Raw genomic sequence first — 24334 nt, 5'->3', positions numbered from 1 at the left:
TCACTATAGAAATATATATTTAGAGACGCTGCCAGATTAAAACACATGTAGAGTATGAAGGTAAATCCAGCCCAGAACCTGTGAACATATAAAACTACTGTGTCTGGACACTCTGATGTCTCTCTCTTATTTATATCCTAAATATTTATTAATAAGTGAACAGCTGCTGTTTCACATTAATAAAACTATTCCCTGAACATGTCACGGACTGTTTGGACCCTTTACGAGGTCAACATCTCTGGAATGTGGACCTTGAGTTGAGTCTTTGATAAGCTGCTGTTCTGTTTCTAAGGTCTCAGAAACGAATCCTCCTGATAACAGTTTGAATGGATTTATTACTGATATCGTCCGTTTTATGTGTAGTAATCTATAAAGACGCTCAGGTGAGGAACCTTTGGAGTGAGAGTCGAGGACCTGCAGACCGTTTATTAGTTAGATAACAGCTGAGAGCCTGAAACAGACCTCAGATCAACACAAACACACTTTGTCTCCTGGTTTCACACTGAAGGTGAGTTCCATCGTGTTGTTCTTTACATTCTGACTCAGTTTTACGTCTGAACTCTGTTTCCTCTGAGTCTTTCTGTAGCTCCGTGGAGACAGACCTCAGACCAGCTTTAACACTCACCCAGTTCTCCCTCCAGTGCATCATGGCGGGCAGGAAGCCGCTGTGTTGTGGTCTTTCTGCTCTGGAGGCCACGCTGGCCGTCCTGTTCGTCCTCATGACGGCGGTGAGCGTGACACTGATCACGCTGATGGCTACCTGGAAAACACACACAGGTGAGGTTTGCAGACGAATAACTAAACCGCCAAAAGACCGTTGATTTAACACTGACGGTGGTGAAATGTTTCTGCAGATTTAGTTTTAGATTTGATTTTCATAAAAACTAAATTACAGGAAATCAAGCGACAAACATCAGAGATGTGAAGAATTCTAATTTGTATTAAAACCTGAAAGAGCAGCGGTATCGTCCTTGAGAAGCAGCACCTTTCTCTGCTGTCCTCGTAGGTCCAGAGCCGACCAGTCCTCCTTACCTGATCGGAGTGGGCCGAGCGGACTGCACCGGGCCACCGGCTGAAATCCCTCTGGTCAGTACCAACACACACACCGGACACTGATGCTGCCTTCAAGGCCTCCTGCCACACCACTTCTTCTGATTAAGACAATAGGTGTCCATGTAGAGATGATAGCGACCGCCAGGTGTTCACGTAGAGACAAAAACACCTGCCAGATGTCCACTTTTAATCTGCAGTGAATAATCCAAAGTCTGCAGTGGGGGCTGGAGGGTTCCTGTGGACTGATAGTCTTGACGTCAAACAGACCAGAAACACTCAGGTCCACTTGGATGTGTCTTTAACAACACGATCAGGCTCAAGGCCCTGTGACATACTGGTCTACCTCAGGTAGGTTGGTATGGGGACTCCTGGACGCCGTCCTCTGGAGGTCCCATGGTGGAACCAGAACAGAATGGAGGGACTATACATGTGGTCTGGTTTAGTAACGCCTCGGATAATCAAATAAGATGTGTGATATACGTATACGTGTGTGTGTTTGTTTAGATGGGTTATGCGAACCCTCAGCAGACGGCTGCAGGCATACACACTCGCCTGTACAGCCGAGCCTTCATCATCGATGACGGGAGGCGGAGAGTCGTGTTCGTCACCGCAGACGTAGGAATGATATCACAGAGGCTACGACTGGAGGTGAACACGCATAAACACACAAAGTACTCATCCATAGTAGAAGTAGAGGTGATTAAAAAGTGTGTGTGCGTGTGTGTGCAGGTTCTACAGGCGCTGCAGGTGAAGTACGGGGACCTGTACCGTCAGGAAAACCTGGTCCTGAGTGGGACTCACACTCACTGCGGACCGGCCGGATACTTCCAGTACACACTGTTTATGATCAGCAGTAAAGGCTACATGAAGGAGTCCATCGGGCCGCTGGTCAACGGCATCGTCAAGGTGTGTGTGTGTGTGTGTGTGAATTATTGTGTGCGTGTGTCCATGTTAACATGTATTGATAATGTTAATATCTTCCAGAGTATAGACGTAGCCCACGGCAACATGAAGCCAGGCAGGATTTACAGGAGCAGAGGAGAACTGGACGACAGCACCCTGAACAGAAGTCCTCACTCATACCTGAAGAACCCAGAGAGAGAGAGAGACAGGTACATAACGACACAGAGAGAGAGAGAGACAGGTATATAACGACACAGAGAGAGAGAGAGAGAGAGACAGGTACATAACGACACAGAGAGAGAGAGAGACAGGTACATAACGACACAGAGAGAGAGAGAGAGAGAGACAGGTACATAACGACACAGAGAGAGAGAGAGACAGGTATATAACGACACAGAGAGAGAGAGAGACAGGTATATAACGACACAGAGAGAGAGAGAGAGAGAGACAGGTACATAACGACACAGAGAGAGAGAGAGACAGGTACATAACGACACAGAGAGAGAGAGAGAGAGAGACAGGTACATAACGACACAGAGAGAGAGAGAGACAGGTACATAACAACACAGAGAGAGAGAGAGAGACAGGTACATAACGACACAGAGAGAGAGAGAGAGACAGGTATATAACGACACAGAGAGAGAGAGAGACAGGTACATAACGACACACAGAGAGAGAGAGAGAGACAGGTACATAACGACACACAGAGAGAGAGAGAGACAGGTACATAACGACACAGAGAGAGAGAGAGAGAGACAGGTATATAACGACACAGAGAGAGAGAGAGAGACAGGTATATAACGACACAGAGAGAGAGAGAGACAGGTATATAACGACACACAGAGAGAGAGAGAGAGACAGGTACATAACGACACACAGAGAGAGAGAGAGACAGGTATATAACGACACAGAGAGAGAGAGAGACAGGTACATAACGACACACAGAGAGAGAGAGAGACAGGTACATAACGACACACAGAGAGAGAGAGAGACAGGTACATAACGACACACAGAGAGAGAGAGAGACAGGTATATAACGACACAGAGAGAGAGAGAGACAGGTATATAACGACACACAGAGAGAGAGAGAGAGACAGGTACATAACGACACAGAGAGAGAGAGAGAGACAGGTATATAACGACACAGAGAGAGAGAGAGACAGGTATATAACGACACACAGAGAGAGAGAGAGAGACAGGTACATAACGACACACAGAGAGAGAGAGAGACAGGTATATAACGACACAGAGAGAGAGAGAGACAGGTACATAACGACACACAGAGAGAGAGAGAGACAGGTACATAACGACACACAGAGAGAGAGAGAGACAGGTACATAACGACACACAGAGAGAGAGAGAGACAGGTATATAACGACACAGAGAGAGAGAGAGACAGGTATATAACGACACACAGAGAGAGAGAGAGAGACAGGTACATAACGACACACAGAGAGAGAGAGAGACAGGTATATAACGACACAGAGAGAGAGAGAGACAGGTACATAACGACACACAGAGAGAGAGAGAGAGACAGGTACATAACGACACACAGAGAGAGAGAGAGACAGGTACATAACGACACACAGAGAGAGAGAGAGACAGGTACATAACAACACACAGAGAGAGAGAGAGACAGGTACATAACGACACACAGAGAGAGAGAGAGACAGGTACATAACGACACACAGAGAGAGAGAGAGACAGGTACATAACGACACAGAGAGAGAGAGAGACAGGTACATAACAACACACAGAGAGAGAGAGAGACAGGTACATAACGACACACAGAGAGAGAGAGAGAGAGAGAGAGAGAGAGACAGGTACATAACGACACAGAGAGAGAGAGAGAGACAGGTATATAACGACACACAGAGAGAGAGAGAGAGACAGGTACATAACGACACACAGAGAGAGAGAGAGACAGGTACATAACGACACACAGAGAGAGAGAGAGAGAGAGAGAGAGACAGGTACATAACGACACAGAGAGAGAGAGAGAGAGAGAGAGAGAGACAGGTACATAACGACACACAGAGAGAGAGAGAGAGAGAGACAGGTACATAACGACACACAGAGAGAGAGAGAGAGAGAGAGAGACAGGTACATAACGACACACAGAGAGAGAGAGACAGGTACATAACGACACAGAGAGAGAGAGAGAGAGAGACAGGTACATAACAACACACAGAGAGAGAGAGAGACAGGTACATAACGACACAGAGAGAGAGAGAGAGACAGGTACATAACGACACACAGAGAGAGAGAGACAGGTACATAACGACACACAGAGAGAGAGAGAGAGACAGGTACATAACGACACACAGAGAGAGAGAGACAGGTACATAACGACACAGAGAGAGAGAGAGAGAGAGACAGGTACATAACAACACACAGAGAGAGAGAGAGACAGGTACATAACGACACACAGAGAGAGAGAGAGAGAGAGAGAGAGAGACAGGTACATAATGACACACAGAGAGAGAGAGAGACAGGTATATAACGACACACAGAGAGAGAGAGAGACAGGTATATAACGACACACAGAGAGAGAGAGAGACAGGTACATAACGACACACAGAGAGAGAGAGAGAGAGAGAGAGAGACAGGTATATAACGACACACAGAGAGAGAGAGAGACAGGTACATAACGACACACAGAGAGAGAGAGAGACAGGTATATAACGACACACAGAGAGAGAGAGAGAGACAGGTACATAACGACACACAGAGAGAGAGAGAGAGACAGGTATATAACGACACACAGAGAGAGAGAGAGAGACAGGTACATAACGACACACAGAGAGAGAGAGAGAGAGAGAGAGAGACAGGTACATAACGACACACAGAGAGAGAGAGAGAGAGACAGGTATATAACGACACACAGAGAGAGAGAGAGAGAGAGACAGGTACATAACGACACACACAGAGAGAGAGAGACAGGTATATAACGACACACAGAGAGAGAGAGAGAGAGACAGGTATATAACGACACACAGAGAGAGAGAGAGAGAGAGAGAGAGACAGGTACATAATGACACACACAGAGAGAGAGAGAGAGACAGGTATATAACGACACACAGAGAGAGAGAGACAAGGACATACATGTCTTTAAATATTATTCATATATTGCATAATTTGTATCTATGTATATATGTATATATATGTATATTTGTACCTGGACAGAGTACATTGATACTTCCTGTACCTTCAGGTATCGATGGAACACTGATAAACAGGTTCTGGTGCTGAAGTTCACGGATCTGGACGGAGACGGGATCGGAATGCTCAGGTGATCAAATAATAATACTAATAATACTGAATAATAATAATACTAATACATATTAATGAGTAAGAATACATGAATAACGTCTCACCTCCTCGTCAGCAGCTGGTTCGCTGTTCACGCCGTCAGCATGAACTCCACCAATCGCATGGTGAGCAGCGACAACATAGGCCACGCCTCCTACCTGCTGGAGCAGGACAAGAACCGGGGACAGCTACCTGGACAGGTGAGGGGACACACTGACCCCAACACAAAGTCTTATTGTGAAAGTCTGAAACAGGAGGTGTGTGTGTGTGTGTGTGTGTGTGTGTGTGTGTGTGTGTGTGTGTGTGTCTCAGGGCAGCTTCGTAGCTGGTTTCTCCTCCAGTAACCTCGGAGACGTCAGTCCGAACACCAGAGGACCTGTCTGTCTGAACACTGGACGGCCCTGTGACTACCTGAACAGCTCCTGTCCTGTAGGAGGGGTAAAAGCACACACACACACACGCACACACACGCACACACACACACGCACACAAACAGTAAACAGGAAGTGTGTGTGTGTGTGTGTGTCAGACTCAGATGTGTAAGGCATTTGGACCCGGAGAAGACATGTTCGACAGCACGAGGATCATCGGACACAACGTCTACAGGAAGGCCAAGGTACAGTCTGTCTGTCTGTCTGTCTGTCTGTCTGTCTGTCTGTCTGTCTGTCTGTCTGTCTCTTTTAATTAAAGTTAATGAATGTATTCATTAAAGTGTACCACTACTTCTCGTATTACCTACGTAGTGGAGACACCAACGTTTTCTCACAGTTCTTTGTGGGGACTAACATTACTTATGGGGACCAAAACCCGTGTCCCCACAAGGTACCCTTGATATCTCGGGATTAGGACCTGGTTTGAGGTTCTTCACAGCTGACAAAGTGTGTGTGTGTGTGTGTGTGTGTGTGTGTGTTGCTGCCCCCTGCAGGAGCTGTATGCTAAGGCAGTGGAGGAGGTGACCGGCCCCCTTCAGGCGGCGCATCAGTGGGTCAACATGACGGACGTCACGGTTCAGATCAACGACACACACACGGTCAGTAGCAATGACACACACACACCCACACAGTCAGTAGCAATGACACACACACACACACACACACAGTCAGCAGCAATGACACACACACACACACACAGTCAGCAGCAATGACACACACACACACACACACACAGTCAGCAGCAATGACACACACACACACACACAGTCAGCAGCAATGACACACACACACCCACACAGTCAGTAGCAATGACACACACACACACACACAGTCAGCAGCAATGACACACACACACACACACACACACAGTCAGCAGCAATGACACACACACACACACACACAGCCAGCAGCAATGACACACACACACACACACAGTCAGCAGCAATGACACACACACACACACACAGTCAGCAGCAATGACACACACACACACACACAGTCAGCAGCAATGACACACACACACACACACACACAGTCAGCAGCAATGACACACACACACACACACAGTCAGCAGCAATGACACACACACACACACACAGTCAGCAGCAATGACACACACACACACACACACACAGTCAGCAGCAATGACACACACACACACACACACAGTCAGCAGCAATGACACACACACACACACACACACACAGTCAGCAGCAATGACACACACACACACACACACAGTCAGCAGCAATGACACACACACACCCACACAGTCAGTAGCAATGACACACACACACACACACAGTCAGCAGCAATGACACACACACACACACACAGTCAGCAGCAATGACACACACACACACACACAGTCAGCAGCAATGACACACACACACACACACAGTCAGCAGCAATGACACACACACACACACACACACACAGTCAGCAGCAATGACACACACACACACACACACAGTCAGCAGCAATGACACACACACACACACACAGTCAGCAGCAATGACACACACACACACACACAGTCAGCAGCAATGACACACACACACACACACAGTCAGCAGCAATGACACACACACACACACACAGTCAGCAGCAATGACACACACACACACACACAGTCAGCAGCAATGACACACACACACACACACAGTCAGCAGCAATGACACACACACACACACACACAGTCAGCAGCAATGACACACACACACACACACAGTCAGCAGCAATGACACACACACACCCACACACACAGTCAGCAGCAATGACACACACACACACACACACAGTCAGCAGCAATGACACACACACACACACAGTCAGCAGCAATGACACACACACACACACACAGTCAGCAGCAATGACACACACACACACACACAGTCAGCAGCAATGACACACACACACACACAGTCAGCAGCAATGACACACACACACACAGTCAGCAGCAATGACACACACACACACACACAGTCAGCAGCAATGACACACACACACACACACACACACACAGTCAGCAGCAATGACACACACACACACAGTCAGCAGCAATGACACACACACACACACACAGTCAGCAGCAATGACACACACACACACAGTCAGCAGCAATGACACACACACACACACACAGTCAGCAGCAATGACACACACACACCCACACAGTCAGTAGCAATGACACACACACACACACACACAGTCAGCAGCAATGACACACACACACACACACAGTCAGCAGCAATGACACACACACACACAGTCAGCAGCAATGACACACACACACACACACAGTCAGCAGCAATGACACACACACACACAGTCAGCAGCAATGACACACACACACACACACAGTCAGCAGCAATGACACACACACACCCACACAGTCAGTAGCAATGACACACACACACACACACAGTCAGCAGCAATGACACACACACACACACACAGTCAGCAGCAATGACACACACACACACACACACACAGTCAGCAGCAATGACACACACACACACACACAGTCAGCAGCAATGACACACACACACCCACACAGTCAGTAGCAATGACACACACACACACACACAGTCAGCAGCAATGACACACACACACACACACACACACAGTCAGCAGCAATGACACACACACACACACACAGTCAGCAGCAATGACACACACACACCCACACACACAGTCAGCAGCAATGACACACACACACACACACACAGTCAGCAGCAATGACACACACACACACACAGTCAGCAGCAATGACACACACACACACACACAGTCAGCAGCAATGACACACACACACACACACAGTCAGCAGCAATGACACACACACACACACACAGTCAGCAGCAATGACACACACACACACAGTCAGCAGCAATGACACACACACACACACACAGTCAGCAGCAATGACACACACACACACACACACACACACAGTCAGCAGCAATGACACACACACACACAGTCAGCAGCAATGACACACACACACACACACAGTCAGCAGCAATGACACACACACACACAGTCAGCAGCAATGACACACACACACACACACAGTCAGCAGCAATGACACACACACACCCACACAGTCAGTAGCAATGACACACACACACACACACACAGTCAGCAGCAATGACACACACACACACACACAGTCAGCAGCAATGACACACACACACACAGTCAGCAGCAATGACACACACACACACACACAGTCAGCAGCAATGACACACACACACACAGTCAGCAGCAATGACACACACACACACACACAGTCAGCAGCAATGACACACACACACCCACACAGTCAGTAGCAATGACACACACACACACACACAGTCAGCAGCAATGACACACACACACACACACAGTCAGCAGCAATGACACACACACACACACACAGTCAGCAGCAATGACACACACACACACACACAGTCAGCAGCAATGACACACACACACACACACACACACAGTCAGCAGCAATGACACACACACACACACACACAGTCAGCAGCAATGACACACACACACACACAGTCAGCAGCAATGACACACACACACACACACAGTCAGCAGCAATGACACACACACACACACACAGTCAGCAGCAATGACACACACACACACACACAGTCAGCAGCAATGACACACACACACACAGTCAGCAGCAATGACACACACACACACAGTCAGCAGCAATGACACACACACACACACACACACACAGTCAGCAGCAATGACACTCAGACTTCTTTCACAGAAACAGCTATTTTACAGAACTCAGGAGTTGCTGGTGTACGACTGCCTCGATTGGTCGGTTATTTTGTGACTCTGTGTTTTAAAGTGTGAAGTCACAGTAAAGTAAATAAACTACTGTCGGTTATAATTAAACGTTTAAACAATATTTATGATTGATTGATTATTATCTGTGTGTATCAGGTCAGTACATGTAAACCAGCTCTGGGTCACAGCTTTGCAGCAGGAACAACAGATGGAGGAGGAGAACTCAACTTCACTCAAGGTGGTTCTACTCTGGTTCTACTATGTGGTTCTCCTGTGGTTCTATGGTGGATTTACTGTGGTCCCACTGTGGTTCTACTGTTGTTCTACTGTGGTTCCACAATGATTATCCTGTGATTCTACTATGGTTCTCCTATGATTCTCCTCTGGTTCTAGGATTCTCCTCTGGTTCTCCTTTGGTTCTCCTATGACTCTCCTCTGGTTCTCCTGTGGTTCTCCTATGACTCTCCTCTGGTTCTCCTGTGGTTCTCCTGTGATTCTACTGTGGTTCTCTTGTGGTTCTACTATGGTTCTCCTATGGTTCTCCTCTGGTTCTCCTGTGGTTCTCCTGTGATTCTACTGTGGTTCTCTTGTGGTTCTACTATGGTTCTCCTATGGTTCTCCTGTGGTTCTCCTGTGGTTCGGCTGGTTGTGGGTTTGAATCTCTCTCTCTCTCTCTCTCTCTCTCTCTCTCTCTCTCTCTCTCTCTCTCTCTGTAGGCGCTGTGGAGGGCGACCCGTTCTGGGACGGGATCAGAGACGCCCTGCTGGGTCAGCCGTCCAATCAGACGCAGGAGTGTCATCATCCCAAACCCATCCTGTTCAGCACAGGGGAGGTGATGACGAGGCCGATCTTCATCACGCACAGAACCGTGCTGTGAAGGTTCTAGATGATGTGAAGATAGTGGAGGTATAATGTGTGTGTGTGTGTGTGTAGATGAACTGGCCTCTGCCCTGGCATCCTCAGATCGTCGATGTTCAGATCATCACCATCGGCTCTGTAGCTGTCGTAGCTGTTCCTGGAGAGATGACGTAACAACACTTCACTAATACTACTAACCACAATACTACTGATGATAATACTGCTGATTGTACTAATCACAATACTACTGATTTTATTAGATGATTTTATTTTGATTTAATAATCTGAATATAAATAGTATCAAAAGCTGTCAGATAAATGTAGCAAAGTACAAAGTGTACCTCTGAGATGTAATACAGTAAAAAGTACAATATGTACCTCTGAGATGTAGTACAGTAAAAAGTACAATATGTACCTCTGAGATGTAGTACAGTAAATCCCCCCTATGACATCACCTTGTGTTTGTGCTCTCACAGCACCATGTCGGGGAGGAGGCTACGAGAAGCCGTCAAACAGGTGAGACACAACGTGGACACAATCTACACCTTTACACACCTCTAACATGTGACCACACTGTGTATGTGTGTATGTGTTAGGAGCTGGAGTCTGAGGGGGCGTTCAGGGACACGGAAGTGGTGATTGCCGGTCTGAGTAACGTCTACACTCACTACATCACCACCTATGAAGAGTACCAGGTACACAGCAGCTGAGGCTCATGGGTATTGTAGTATTTAGAGCCGTCCACCAAAACTCAGAGAAAAATCTACGACACAGTTTCTAAGAAACCAAGTGTAAATACGTGACCGTTATATTTCAGGTGCAGCGGTACGAAGGAGCCTCCACTATCTACGGTCCGCACACGCTCAGTGCGTACCTGCACAGGTACCGAGGCCTGGCCAGAGCCATCGCACAGGTGAGACCGGACCACACCTTTGATGATGTAATGAGGAGCCGCTCATGTGTGTTCTTACAGTACAATTATACCGTGTCAACGGAATGTACGTCAAAACAGTAAAAATACTGTCACAGTAAAATTACTAATACTACAGTCTAAAAATACTCTGTTACAGTAATAGTACTAATACCACAGTTTTAAAATACTTAAACAGTAAAAGTACTAATACCGCACTGTAAAAAGACAGTTACAGTAAAGGTACTAATACCACACTGTACAATTAAATTTGCACTCCCTCTGGAAGTCAGAACTATTTTAGTGTCATTGTGACTTCCTCTTCCAGAGGACATCATGATCATCTCTGACGTCCATCTTAGAAATGACAGGAAAAAGCCTCCTCATGTTTTTAAGGTTTCTTCACTCCACATGGTTCTCATGTGTTCTTTGTTTTTAGGACAGAGTGTCGGAGCTGCCGCTCGGCCCTCAGCCTCCGTTCTTTCAGAAGAATCTCTTCAATCTGCTGTCTGCACCGACCGTGGACAGGAAACCAGAGAACAGCAGCTTTGGAGACGTCCTGGAGCAGGTGTACCCCGTCTACAGACAGGTAAGGGTCTTTCTCTGGGGCGTCCCCCAGGGCTCCGTACTGGGCCCGGTATTGAGCCTTGAGGCGTCCCCCAGGGCTCCGTACTGGGCCCGGTATTGAGCCTTGAGGCGTCCCCCAGGGCTCCGTACTGGGCCCGGTATTGAGCCTTGAGGCGTCCCCCAGGGCTCCGTACTGGGCCCCGTATTGAGCCTTGAGGCGTCCCCCAGGGCTCCGTACTGGGCCCGGTATTGAGCCTTGAGGCGTCCCTCAGGGCTCCGTACTGGGCCCGGTAGTTTCAGTCCTCTTTCAGTTTGAACTAAAGCGTTATGCTGACGACACCCTGCTGTTTTTACGTGAACACACATAAACATGTTTGAACGTGTCCTTCAGGGTGATGTCGTCTCCGTCACGTTCGTAGCAGGAAACCCCAGAAACTCTGGAGACATCGTAAGACCAAAAACTTGTTTCCTTGATTCCTCTTTGTAGTGTTACTATCCTCTCTAACCTCCTCGGTGTTGTCGTCCGTCACAGAGAGATACAACTTTTGTGACTGTGGAGATTTATGACAACAGAACAGACACCTGGGAGATCGTTCACACTGATGCATCATGGGAGACCAGGTAGGTCAGTGTTTAGTAGGTTTGATGTGAAAGCCAGTGGTGGAGGAAGTATCCTTTATTTTAGTTAAAGTACTAAAACCACGGTTTAAAAACACTGTTATATCTTAAGTAATAATACCACCTTGAGAAATACTGTCACAGTAAAAGTACGAATAGCACACAGTAGAAATACTCTGTTATAGTAAGTACAAAATCAGTATAAATGAGTAAAATGAAGTAAAAGTATTGTGTGTACTGTGACTGGTGTACTAGGATATATAGTCTATCATTAGATTATTATTACTCATGTATTAATGTAAAATCATGGATTGATCTGCTGAAACTTCACCGCCAGGACAGAATGTGTTCGGGTTGATAATTTAAACACCAACCGTCGACTCCAGCTGTCTCTGAGGGCGTTTCGTGTGGTCTCTCTCTGCAGGTTTCACTGGCTGAAGGGTTCGAACCAGCCGAGTAACTCCACCATCGAGTGGCACGTCCCCCCGTCAGCCCCCAGCGGCTCCTACAGGATCAAACACTACGGACACTACAAGAGCAGGACGGGCTGGCAGACCTTCATCACGCCCTACGAAGGCACGTCCGACGTCTTCAGGGTCTCTGCCAGCTTCTACTATCGGTGAACTTCAGCACAATTCATGAAGGGAAACCTTCTGCTGTCAAATGTATTTGTTTAGAAACCAGTCACATCTAAATGTACAAATACTGTCCATACCATCATGTGTATGTTCTCAATATGAAATAAAATATACGGAGACATGATCAAAGAGTCCTCAATGGCAGCAACAACCATAATAGTATGAGTGTGTTTGTTAACGATATTTGTGTATTTGTACTTTAGTTACATCTTCAATGCAGGACTTGTAATTAAGTATTTTTACTTTGTGGTATTAGAACTTTAACGTCAAGTAAAGGATCTGAAAACTTACCCCAATATGTAAACATTCATTCTTCTCATATTGAGCAACATTTCAGTCTTAAATCATCTTCAGGTCACAATCTGCTGATTCTGAATAATACAAAAATGACAACATTGTGTTGATAGCAACAATATTTATTTTGAAAGTGGTCTGTATAGAAACTCATGAAGTGAACCAGAACATCACAGCAGAGGGAGTTTTTTAATGACTCACCACAGCATGAACGAGTTCACACCATCAACAGGTCGGTTCAGGAAACCTTCAGTTTCACCCTCTCTCATGTTTCCACGTTTTATTCTGATGAAAACACTCCAGCACTACAATTTACCTTCTTCTCAGTTTTCCAACCATGATAAAATAAAACCATATTTGTTGGCTGTAATTTGTTCAGTTGCAGGTTTTTCAGAGAACAAAGATTTAATCTGGATTCATAGTCGACACTATTGTTGTATATGATGCTTCATATCTGTGTTTACATTCATTCACTTTGCGTTACATCAGGTAACTCATTGTTTCTCTCTGGTCCACCTGGAGACACAGGGTCCTGGTTCAGCTCATTCAGGACTCTGGTCCACCTGGAGACACAGGGTCCTGGTTCAGCTCATTCAGGACTCTGGTCCACCTGGAGACACAGGGTCCTGGTTCAGCTCATTCAGGACTCTGGTCCACCTGGAGACACAGGGTCCTGGTTCACTTTCTTAGTGCACGACAGTTCGGTTAATTTTAGGTGAGAATATAGACGTGAACCAAAAGACGATTGTAGTGGACACATCTTAATTAAAAATGACATTCTTTAATTGTCCCTAGGCTAAGCCCCGCCCCCCCCCCCCCCCCCCCCCCACGCTGCTGTCAGAGCTGTCAGTCACTAACTACATGTTATGAAAAACTAAACAGTGATGAGAGAGACAGCAGACACAATCCTCTCACACTCACTATTTCTCTCACAGCTAACTAGCTAACTCACCCTATCACATATACCGGCATCAAAACAGGAAGTCAGTGGTTAAGTAGTAAAGCCCGCCTCTTGCTTGATTTGATTGGCTGCCTGGGTGAAGCGTGACACTGACGAGCGGTGAGACTATTTTAACTTTTATATGCGTCTAAAAAACCGAGACGAACCTCGTCATCGAGGCAAAGACTGGACGACGCATCAGAACCTCCCTTCGTTCCGTTTCATGCATTCGATGAAGGAAATGCAACAACTCGCCGTCTGGTCTCATGTTATTGATCTTTATTCTAAAATATTTGATTGATAGAAACTCCAAACCTCTGAAACGAGGTACGAAGCTGCTGCGGGACGTCTCGTCTTCACTGATCAATCCAGAGGACACAATGATCACGTTGCATATGAAACATTAAACTTTGGATAAAAAATAAATTCCTGTGCTCTGATACGAATACATTTGTCTCCATCTCTCCACGTCGTCCAGCAGATCTCAACATACAGAATAATAATCATTTCTACGTTGCATCTTCGTCCCAAACGTTCCCACACAGTTCAGTTGAACCTCATCAGCTCCTTCAGAGGTTTTGTCCAACAACATTAAAGGAAGCCATTCTTAAATAAACTCTCGTCTTAAAAGTGCTTTCAGTTGGACACGCACACATTTCGTTTGGTGTAAAATAAACATTTTGGTCCGTTACATACGTTTACAGAAGCCTTAGCTTCAGAAACGTCCTCGTCTCTGCAGACAAAATGATTCAGAATGAGGATGCAGGTAAATAAATACACACTGAAGGATGCTGGTATACAAGTTTCCACTGACACACATCTCTTTTTTACTCAATAAAACTTTTCTGGAGTATTTACAGTATTTACAGTTTGGAGAGGAAGAAAATAATAAAAATAAGAGTTTCTACCGACATGTGAGCGGCCTTTATAACATAAAGATATAAACATATCCATTTGAATGTTAACATGCTACCTTGACATGCTAAATGTGCTACGCTAACATGCTAACGTTAGGCACAGCCAGCCAGGCTAGCTGTTTCCTTTATGCTAAGCTAAGCTCACGCAGTGAAAGTGAAGCATATGCTTCATGTGTTAAAGCTGCATTCTCTCTAGTGTCCACCAGGGGGCGACTCCTCTGGTTGTATAGAAGTCTATGAGAAAATGACTCTACTTCTCTCTTGATTTATTACCTCAGTAAACATTGTAAACATGAGTTTATGGTCTCAATCTCTAGTTTCAAGTCTTCTTCAATACAGCACGATGTTCATTTAGTAAATGATGGTCCATTTAGAGTCACACAGACCATAGAAAAACAAGAAGATGGAAACCAAGATGGCAACGGCCAAAAACCAAGATGGGGACTTCGAAACGTCAGTCCACAAACAAACGGGTGACGTCGTGGCGACTACGTCCACTTCTTCTGTACAGTCGGAGGCTGTAGCTTCATATTTACTGACCAGACAAGAGAGAGTTTGACTCCAAAACGTTGAGCTTTTCTTTTAAATCAACATATTTATACTTCCACTGGCGTTATGAACTCGATGCAGCTAACGTCGCTGAAGGATAAATAAAGCGTGACCTACCACCACTTCCTCTCCTCTGAACAGGAAATATTATTATTATCATCTCAGAAAATCACATTTCTGGGAGCTCCGGTTTCCTCTCACATGGTTTTGGTGACTTCCTGTTTGCTGAGGAGGACTTCCAGGAGGCGGAGCTTAGCCTTGAGCTGTTTGTAGTCCTGGTACTCCTCCTTCATCGGACTGCGATCCTCCTTCTGGCAGATTCTGTCAGTAAAACACACGATGAGTTAAATAGGAAACCAGATGTGACTCAGATCTGTGTGAACGGCACTAATCTGATCTTTCCAACTCTGTTTAACAACTGTTGCTCGTTTAAATGAGATCAGTAACGCCTTTAATCTGTAGTCCTTCTGTTTTGGTGGTTTAAAACTCCGGAGTAGTGAGGACGCTAGATGTTAACGTAGCAAAAGATATGCGTAATAAAGATAGCCTGTATATAAGAAGTGACCCGTTGGTTTGTGGATGTTTTGAAGCTGCCAGTTCGACGATTTGTCTGTCGCCATCTTGTTGTTTTTTTGCAACCAGTGAACAGGAAGTGATCATATCTGGACTGAGGAGGAGCGACGTAGAGACCCCGTATACATCTCTGGTAGAGACCTGTCAATCACTGTGTAGCCCCGCCCCTAAAGCATCCCCTGCTTTATGGTCTGTGTGACTCTAAATGGACCATCATTTACTAAATGAACATCATGCTGTATTGAAGAAGACTTGAAACTAGAGATTGAGACCATAAACTCATGTTTACAATGTTTACAATGTTTACTGAGGTAATAAATCAAGAGAGAAGTAGAGTCATTTTCTCATAGACTTCTATAGGACCAGAGGAGTCGCCCCCTGGTGGACACTAGGGTCTCTTCGTCTCTCACCTTCCAGTCTGACGGTGAAACTCGTCTTCAAACTCTCTCAGAGCTTTACGCCTCGTCTTCTTCTCGGCCCTCGTCTCTCGGAGACACTCCAGCAGCTGAGACCTGGAGGACGGAGTGAAGGGTTAACGACTCTCTGTCCACGTACCAGGAGAGTCCAGGTCCGCTAGTCTAGACCTCGACAGACACACAGACCTGGAGGCTTCGTGCAGGTTGGCCGTGGTGACGGCGGCTTGTTGATGGACGGCCTTCACCTCGTCCAACGGGGACACGAAGGCTGGATCGCCATCCTCCTCGCCGGCAGCAGGTCTGGTCGCTCTGCGAGGAGGCGGGACGGGAGCTTCAAGGACCATCGTGGAGCTCATGGAGTCTTCATCAGAACCGTCCTCTTCCTCCTGAGAGACGCAGTCAGAGACTCTGAGAGGAGATCCTTCTGTACTATTAAACAAATGGAACTGAAACACTAAAGAGATGATGATGATGATCAATATGTTTCGCTGAGTGATAAAGAAGAGTTCCCCACTATGGTGCCGATAGTCGGGCTGCTGCACAGTAAACGTTTGATCATCTGGTATCGGTCATAGAGAGGCTTCACCAGGGTCTTCTCCTGCTTCACTGCCTGAGAGACAGACAGGCAGAGAGAGAGAGACAGAGAGAGAGAATTTTCTGTTTCATATGACCTATTTTTGACAGTTATTTACTCTCCAGTCCTCCTTTGTATTTTGTCTTTCCCGTCTCTATGCAGTGTCTCACTCTGCCCACTAGGTGGCGCTGTAACCATGAACAGTCTGGAGGACTCACCGGTCGGCCGTGCAGACTCTCGAAGTAGAGCAGACACTTCTGCAGCGTGATCTTCTCCAGAACCATCTGAGCCTGAGTCATCTCCTAGAAATACACAGAGTCTGGTGAGGATGTGTGTTAGCATGTTAGCATGTTAGCATGTTCTTCCTTTCAGTAACACGTCACTGACTCATGATTATAAATGATTTGATTTGCTCTACAGACGACTTCAAAATAAATATTGTTGTTATCAAGACAATTTCGGTAATAATTTTTAAGATTATTTAAGATTCATTCATCTCGTTTAGTTTCTGGTTATATTGAGGACAAACTGTTAATGAATGGTGACTTTGACTTTGTTATTAACCTCAGAATGAGACAGAGAGACGGACAGGTCAAAAGAGGGACAGACAGGTCAACAGAGGGACAGACAGGTCAACAGAGGGACAGACAGGTCAACAGAGGGACAGACAGGTCAACAGAGGGACAGACAGGTCAACAGAGGGACAGACAGGTCAAGATTACTCTGTCACAGCAGAGATAAAACGGAGCATTAAATGAAGAGAGTCTGATGAGGATGAACCACATCAGTGTGACGGTGCGTTCAGGGACCTTCATGTTGTCTGGCAGGCCCAGGGCCTGCCTCTTCTCCCTCAGCCGTCTGAACAGAGACTCCACCGTCTCCTCCAGGGTGGGCTTGTGGTCCATCGGCCCCTGCTGGCCTGAGCCGGACCTGCAGGACACATTCACACTGATGGGTCTGATCCCTGGGCCACACTGAGCATGTGCAGAGGGTGTTTGTGGTGTTGCTGGTGTTGCTGGTTTTTGTGGTGTTTGTGGTGTTGCTGGTGTTTGTAGTGTTGCTGGTGTTGCTGGTGTTTGTGGTGTTTGTGGTGTTTGTGGTGTTGCTGGTGTTTGTAGTGTTGCTGGTGTTGCTGGTGTTTGTGGTGTTTGTGGTGTTGCTGGTGTTTGTAGTGTTGCTGGTGTTGCTGGTGTTTGTGGTGTTTGTGGTGTTTGTGGTGTTTGTGGTGTTTGTGGTGTTGCTGGTGTTTGTAGTGTTGCTGGTGTTGCTGGTGTTTGTGGTGTTTGTGGTGTTTGTGGTGTTTGTGGTGTTGCTGGTGTTTGTAGTGTTGCTGGTGTTTGTAGTGTTTGTAGTGTTGCTGGTGTTTGTGGTGTTTGTGGTGTTGCTGGTGTTGCTGGTTTCTGTGGTGTTTGTAGTGTTGCTGGTGTTTGTAGTGTTGCTGGTGTTTGTGGTGTTTGTGGTGTTTGTGGTGTTTGTGGTGTTGCTGGTGTTTGTGGTGTTGCTGGTGTTTGTAGTGTTGCTGGTGTTGCTGGTGTTTGTGGTGTTTGTGGTGTTTGTGGTGTTTGTGGTGTTGCTGGTGTTTGTAGTGTTGCTAGTGTTGCTGGTGTTACCTGTAGGAGTTCTCCGGACCGTCCGGCTCCTTCGACTCAAACACCGACTCTCTGAGTTTCATCTCTGCACACAAACACACAGAATGTACTTTTATTTTTGGGGTTTCTGTACCGAAGGTTCCTCTGAGAGAGGATGACGAGTTTAACCAACAGATCTGTGAACAGACCTTTGAGCTGTCTGCGAGCTTTTGCCAGTTCACCCATCACTCGGATCATCTCTGGGTTTGAGTATTTATCGTTGTGGGACGGCTGAGAAACACAGAGAAATCACCAGAAAAACCATCAGAGAAACAATCAGAGAAACCATCAGAGAAACAATCAGAGAACCATCAGAGAACCAATCAGAGAAACAATCAGAGAAACAATCAGAGAAACAATCAGAGAACCATCAGAGAAACCATCAGAGAAACAATCAGAGAAACAATCAGAGAAACAATCAGAGAACCATCAGAGAAACAATCAGAGAAACAATCAGAGAAACAATCAGAGAAACAATCAGAGAAACAATCAGAGAAACAATCAGAGAAACAATCAGAAAAACGATCAGAGAAACCATCAGAGAAACAATCAGAGAAACCATCAGAGAAACAATCAGAGAAACCATCAGAGAAACAATCAGAGAAACAATCAGAGAAACCATCAGAGAAACAATCAGAGAAACAATCAGAGAAACAATCAGAGAAACCATCAGAGAAACAGTCAGAGAAACAATCAGAAAAACCATCAGAGAAACAATCAGAGAAACAATCAGAGAAACAATCAGAGAAACAATCAGAGAAACCATCAGAGAAACAGTCAGAGAAACAATCAGAAAAACCATCAGAGAAACCATCAGAGAAACAGTCAGAGAAACAATCAGAGAAACAATCAGAGAAACAGTCAGAGAAACAATCAGAGAAACCATCAGAGAAACAGTCAGAGAAACAATCAGAGAAACAATCAGAGAAACAGTCAGAGAAACAATCAGAGAAACAATCAGAGAAACAGTCAGAGAAACAATCAGAGAAACAATCAGAGAAACAATCAGAGAAACAATCAGAGAAACCATCAGAGAAACAGTCAGAGAAACAATCAGAGAAACCATCAGAGAAACAGTCAGAGAAAAAGGCCACTTTAGTAAAGTACAAGTACCTCTAAATTGTAGTTGAGTATTTCCGTTTGATGTGACTTTATACTTCTACTGCACTGGAAAATCAACTCATATTTTGAAAATCCAGCCATGAATTGACCACCTGAACCAGGATCAGTTCCAAACAGCTGGTTCGGATTCAAGTCTGGTCTTTTATGTATGTAATCTTTAAACCTACTTCTACTGTCTCTGACCAGAGTCCTGGTCCCTGACCCACCAGAGTCCTGGTTCCTGACCCACCAGAGTCCTGGTCCCTGCTGTGTTTACCTTGTAGTTCATCTCGTGCTCAAACTGGTCCTCAAACCTTCGGACCTTCTTCTTCAGGGTCTGAATCTGTCTGGTGAGGAACGGGATGGATGAGGGACACTCTAGGTCCTCTGAGACCTCGGTCCGGTCCCGAGCCCGACACCTGGACACAAAAACAGACAGGTAAACAGAAGGCGAGACAGGTATACAGAGGGACAGACAGGTAAACAGTAGGACAGACAGACAGGTATACAGAGGGACAGACAGACAGGTATACAGAGGGACAGACAGGTAAACAGTAGGACAGACAGACAGGTAAACAGAGGGACAGACAGACAGGTATACAGAGGGACAGACAGGTATACAGAGGGACAGACAGACAGGTAAACAGAGGGACAGACAGACAGGTAAACAGAGGGACAGACAGACAGGTAAACAGAGGGACAGACAGACAGGTAAACAGAGGAACAGACAGACAGGTAAACAGAGGGACAGACAGGTATACAGAGGGACAGACAGACAGGTAAACAGAGGGACAGACAGACAGGTAAACAGAGGGACAGACAGACAGGTAAACAGAGGGACAGACAGACACACGCTCAGTTGAAGTCCTGAGTAAAAAGCAAAAGGTTCAAGTCTGGTCCAACACAGACCATCAGACAGGCAGACAGGCAGACAGGCAGACCTACTGGATGTACTGCTGGCTGCAGGGCGGTGACGGGGCGTTGTCGGGGTCGGAGTTGAACCTGTGACTGAGGCTGGAGCAGCGGGGGGAGGGCAGAGGGGTGGGGCCGCCGAGCTGGAGGAGAGCTCCTCCCTCTCCTCTAGCTCCTCCCCCCTCACCCCCAGGGGAGTAGGGGTGAGGGTCGGGGGACGGAGCTCCGTCGGGCGTCAGAGGCTGCTGGCCAGGCTGGATGGTGGTAAAGGGCTGGTGTCTGGGGGACTGTGGAGGTCTGGTGAGGACTGTCAGGAGGTCTACAGAGACACACAGAGACGTCTACTCAGTGGTGGCCGTCAGGGCCTGCAAAGCCTTCTCTGCTGTTCTAAACAGAATCACAAAGTTAGAGCTATTTTATCATTTAATAATTTTTCTTTAATACACTACATGTATTATAATTTATAAAATTATCTTATGTTCTCATTGCACAGCTACTGTGCTCCTCAGCTGCTCTGCTTCAGTGCAGCTTGTTTTAAGTAGAGCTTTGATCCAATCAGAGTTCACCTCTGTGTCTCTAGGTAGAAGAGAGGCCCCAGGCCTGCAGACTCACCAGTGAATCCATGTGCAGGTTAAGTGAATGGGGACGATGTTGTTGATTGTCATAGTGTTCAACCAATCAGATCTTTAGTTTGACATGTTGGGCGTATTCTTTGACGTGTCAGAGCGGCCTGCTGGCCTACAGCTACGTCAGCAATACGTGCAGCTCAGTTTTCAGCAGCAGCTCTGCAGTGAGGTGCAGCGTGCGCTGTGATTGGTCAGTGGGCGAGCACGTGACTATTGTGAAACGAAAGATTTCCGAAAGATTAGTCGGAGTTGTAAGAGTTCAATTTGAAAGATATGGATGAAATTATGACATTTTTAGCATTTAGCTTGGTGTAGATTATTTATTTTTTTACCTAGCTTTGTTTTTTAACACTCAATGTCTGAAGGAGGAGAAACGGATTAGTGAGTTGGGATTCAACCGTGAGATTAAACTCTTTGTCAACAAAGAAAGGAGGATGGAGTTTGTCTTTAAGTGAACAACATTTGGTAAGTCAGCTGCGTTTGTTTTTTTATATCTAATATCTGAATGTCGTCGAGTGTGTAGCAGAATGTGTGTTGCTGCTGTGTTGCTGGATTGATTTGTTGCTCTGTTGTCATGAATACATGTGACTGGTTCTTGTGAGTTTGTTGTTGTCATTGTGTTAATTATATAGATTTGTATATGCATTGTCCGTTAATTACGAAGCATACCGTCATGCGCAGAGTTATTGTCCGGACAATTGAATCTGAATGCTTTAACAAAGCAAGAATTATGGTCTGGAGAAATGGGGATTGTGTGGCGACTGCTTTAGCTCTGTTTGAATCAGTAGGAACAGCTAAACTCTGCAGGGAGAGTGTAGCTTGTTTGCTGCTGTTGTTTTCCCGTTAAGCTAGTTTAGCGTAGCCTCTCAGAAGTGCGGGGCCTCAGCTGTTTTTTGTTTTTGTTTTTTGTTCCGGGTTCAGAGGTCACAGCCCGTTGTCTCCTACGTGAGCGCAGTCCACCTAAAACATTATATTTCCCACAATTTAAGCTTCTGCATTTTCCAAATGCACTAGTATTATTGTAACGTATTGTTCGGTTCGTGAGCCTCGTACGAACGGTTTAATACGAATACGTGATGTTACACCCCTAGAAACAAATAACCGTAGCTGTGGCGTCATAATGAGCTTATGAGGAGGTGGTTCAACTGTAGTCGGACAGAACTGAAGGCCCAGGTATGAAATGCACAGCCCGCCACTGCATCTACTGATACTACTACTGATACTACTACTACTACTAGATACTAGTACTGGAGGTCTGGTGAGGACCGTCGGGAGGTCTACAGAGACACAAAGAGATATCTACTGATACTACTACTGATACTACTACTGATACTACTAATGATACTACTATCGATACTGATACTACCACTACTGATACTACTACTGATACTAGCTAACTAGTAGTAGTATCAGTAGCAGGTGTATGTACAGACAGACAGACAGGTGTATGTACAGACCGAGAGAGAGACAGACAGACAGGTACCTGGAGGACTGTTCTCATCAGGGACCCCGTGGCAGAGAGACAGAGTCTTCCCTTCCTTCCCTCCGAGCTGCACGGAGCCACAGGGGCTCTTCTGCTCCTTGCTGCCCAGGACAGGGGGGCTCTCCTCTGGGGACGGACCCAGAGGAGAGCCCCCCTCCACCTCCAGCGCCTGCAGCTTCAGCAGAGAACTCTGCAGGCAGAAGCAGAACATGCCCGACACACGGATCCAGAGATGAACCTGTTCCACAGGGAGGTGGTGTAGTAACTGGGATGGGTCAATGGTTCCAGATGTTAGCCAGATCCCAGCCTCTGAAGCACCACATGTGGAGGAGTGGCAGATTCTCTCAGCCGCCGGTTTGTTACAGTAGGATGAATCTATAAAGAGGAGGCGTCCTGTTCAGGAATTAGTCTGTCCCCACAATCCAAAGGATGACACCATTAACCTCCTGTCCATGAAGTAGTCAAGTATCATCCACTGAAACCAGCCAGCTCTTCCAGAGATTAGTCAGTGACGATCCACATGAATCTTTTCCTCTGGTCCTTTCGTCATCTCCCTTCACTCCAGCGATTAGCCAGCTCCAGTGTCTTTCACACAAAACACTGATTCAAACTGATGCTTTCAAGCGTGTGACATTCCAGGAATTAGTCCCCTCCGTCGTGACTGAGCTCAGAGGGTGTAACTGTTCATCCTGATGATGATGATGATGATGGTGGTGCTGATGCTGCGTTGGTGTCCTCACCTCCTCCTCCCTCGTTGGATTACTCATCCTCAGGCTCGTGAAGGACAGAGGAGAGAGAGAGGGGGGGGTGACGTTCACTCTCCCTCCTCTCTCCCATCTGAAGGGAGAGACAGAGTGAGAGAGAGAGACAGAGCGAGAGTGAGAGAGAGAGGTTTTTCCCGCATCGGTGGGGGAGGGGCTTGTTGGTGACATCACCGTGTGTGTCTCATTCATAAAAAAGGAAGGAGGAAGCTGTTAACCCCTTAGTATCCTGTGTGTGTGAGTGTGTCTGCAGAGTTCTGCTGCAGCATGAACCATCACGGCTCAACAGCCAATCAAATCCCGTGATGTGATGATGGAGCTTCTTTGTGTGTAAACTTACAGGAAACACGTCGTCGGTCACAACCACAGAAGAAGAAGAGTCACCGTGACGTCACCAGCTGGTTCATGGACGTTTTGAAGTCTCCAATTCAGCGTTTCGGCCGTCGCCATCTTTTTTAACACTGAA

The 24334-nt window shown here is 46.4% G+C and overlaps 2 protein-coding genes across 4 annotated transcripts; one reads left to right on the top strand and one right to left on the bottom strand.

Annotated features, from left to right (window-relative positions):
- Positions 1 to 418: 418 nt before the first annotated feature.
- asah2 (N-acylsphingosine amidohydrolase 2) lies at positions 419 to 13329 on the top strand. 3 transcript variants are annotated; one of them, XM_079182272.1, is made up of 21 exons: positions 419 to 508; positions 630 to 777; positions 1007 to 1086; positions 1558 to 1701; positions 1783 to 1959; positions 2038 to 2165; positions 5171 to 5248; positions 5348 to 5468; positions 5581 to 5706; positions 5798 to 5884; positions 6194 to 6298; positions 9660 to 9741; positions 10220 to 10335; positions 10437 to 10531; positions 10838 to 10877; positions 10958 to 11056; positions 11179 to 11274; positions 11711 to 11860; positions 12230 to 12286; positions 12371 to 12459; positions 12881 to 13329. In XM_079182272.1, exons 2-21 carry the CDS (start codon positions 648 to 650, stop codon positions 13077 to 13079), a joined length of 2199 nt encoding a protein of 732 aa, XP_079038398.1. In that variant the 5' UTR covers positions 419 to 508; positions 630 to 647; the 3' UTR covers positions 13080 to 13329. The 3 variants fall into 3 exon arrangements, with proteins under 3 accessions (XP_079038398.1, XP_079038399.1, XP_079038397.1); XM_079182273.1 differs by having other exon boundaries at positions 458 to 508; positions 642 to 777; XM_079182271.1 differs by having other exon boundaries at positions 471 to 508; positions 587 to 777.
- A 2662-nt stretch (positions 13330 to 15991) lies between these two features.
- Positions 15992 to 23318, bottom strand: LOC306712960 (protein FAM13C-like; the record flags this gene model as incomplete). The annotated part of the gene is made up of 11 exons (XM_079182451.1): positions 15992 to 16115; positions 16778 to 16879; positions 16970 to 17169; positions 17298 to 17393; positions 17576 to 17659; positions 18167 to 18305; positions 18968 to 19031; positions 19135 to 19216; positions 20364 to 20505; positions 21032 to 21317; positions 23108 to 23318. 11 exons carry the CDS (start codon positions 23316 to 23318, stop codon positions 15992 to 15994), a joined length of 1530 nt encoding a protein of 509 aa, XP_079038577.1.
- Between the last annotated feature and the right edge of the window lie 1016 nt (positions 23319 to 24334).

This window comes from Pholis gunnellus, assembly GCF_910591455.1.
Source record: "Pholis gunnellus genome assembly, chromosome: 21".
Lineage (NCBI taxonomy): Eukaryota > Metazoa > Chordata > Actinopteri > Perciformes > Pholidae > Pholis > Pholis gunnellus.
The sequence above is the reverse complement of the archived record's forward strand: the minus strand, read 5'-3'. Positions and strand labels throughout refer to the sequence as shown.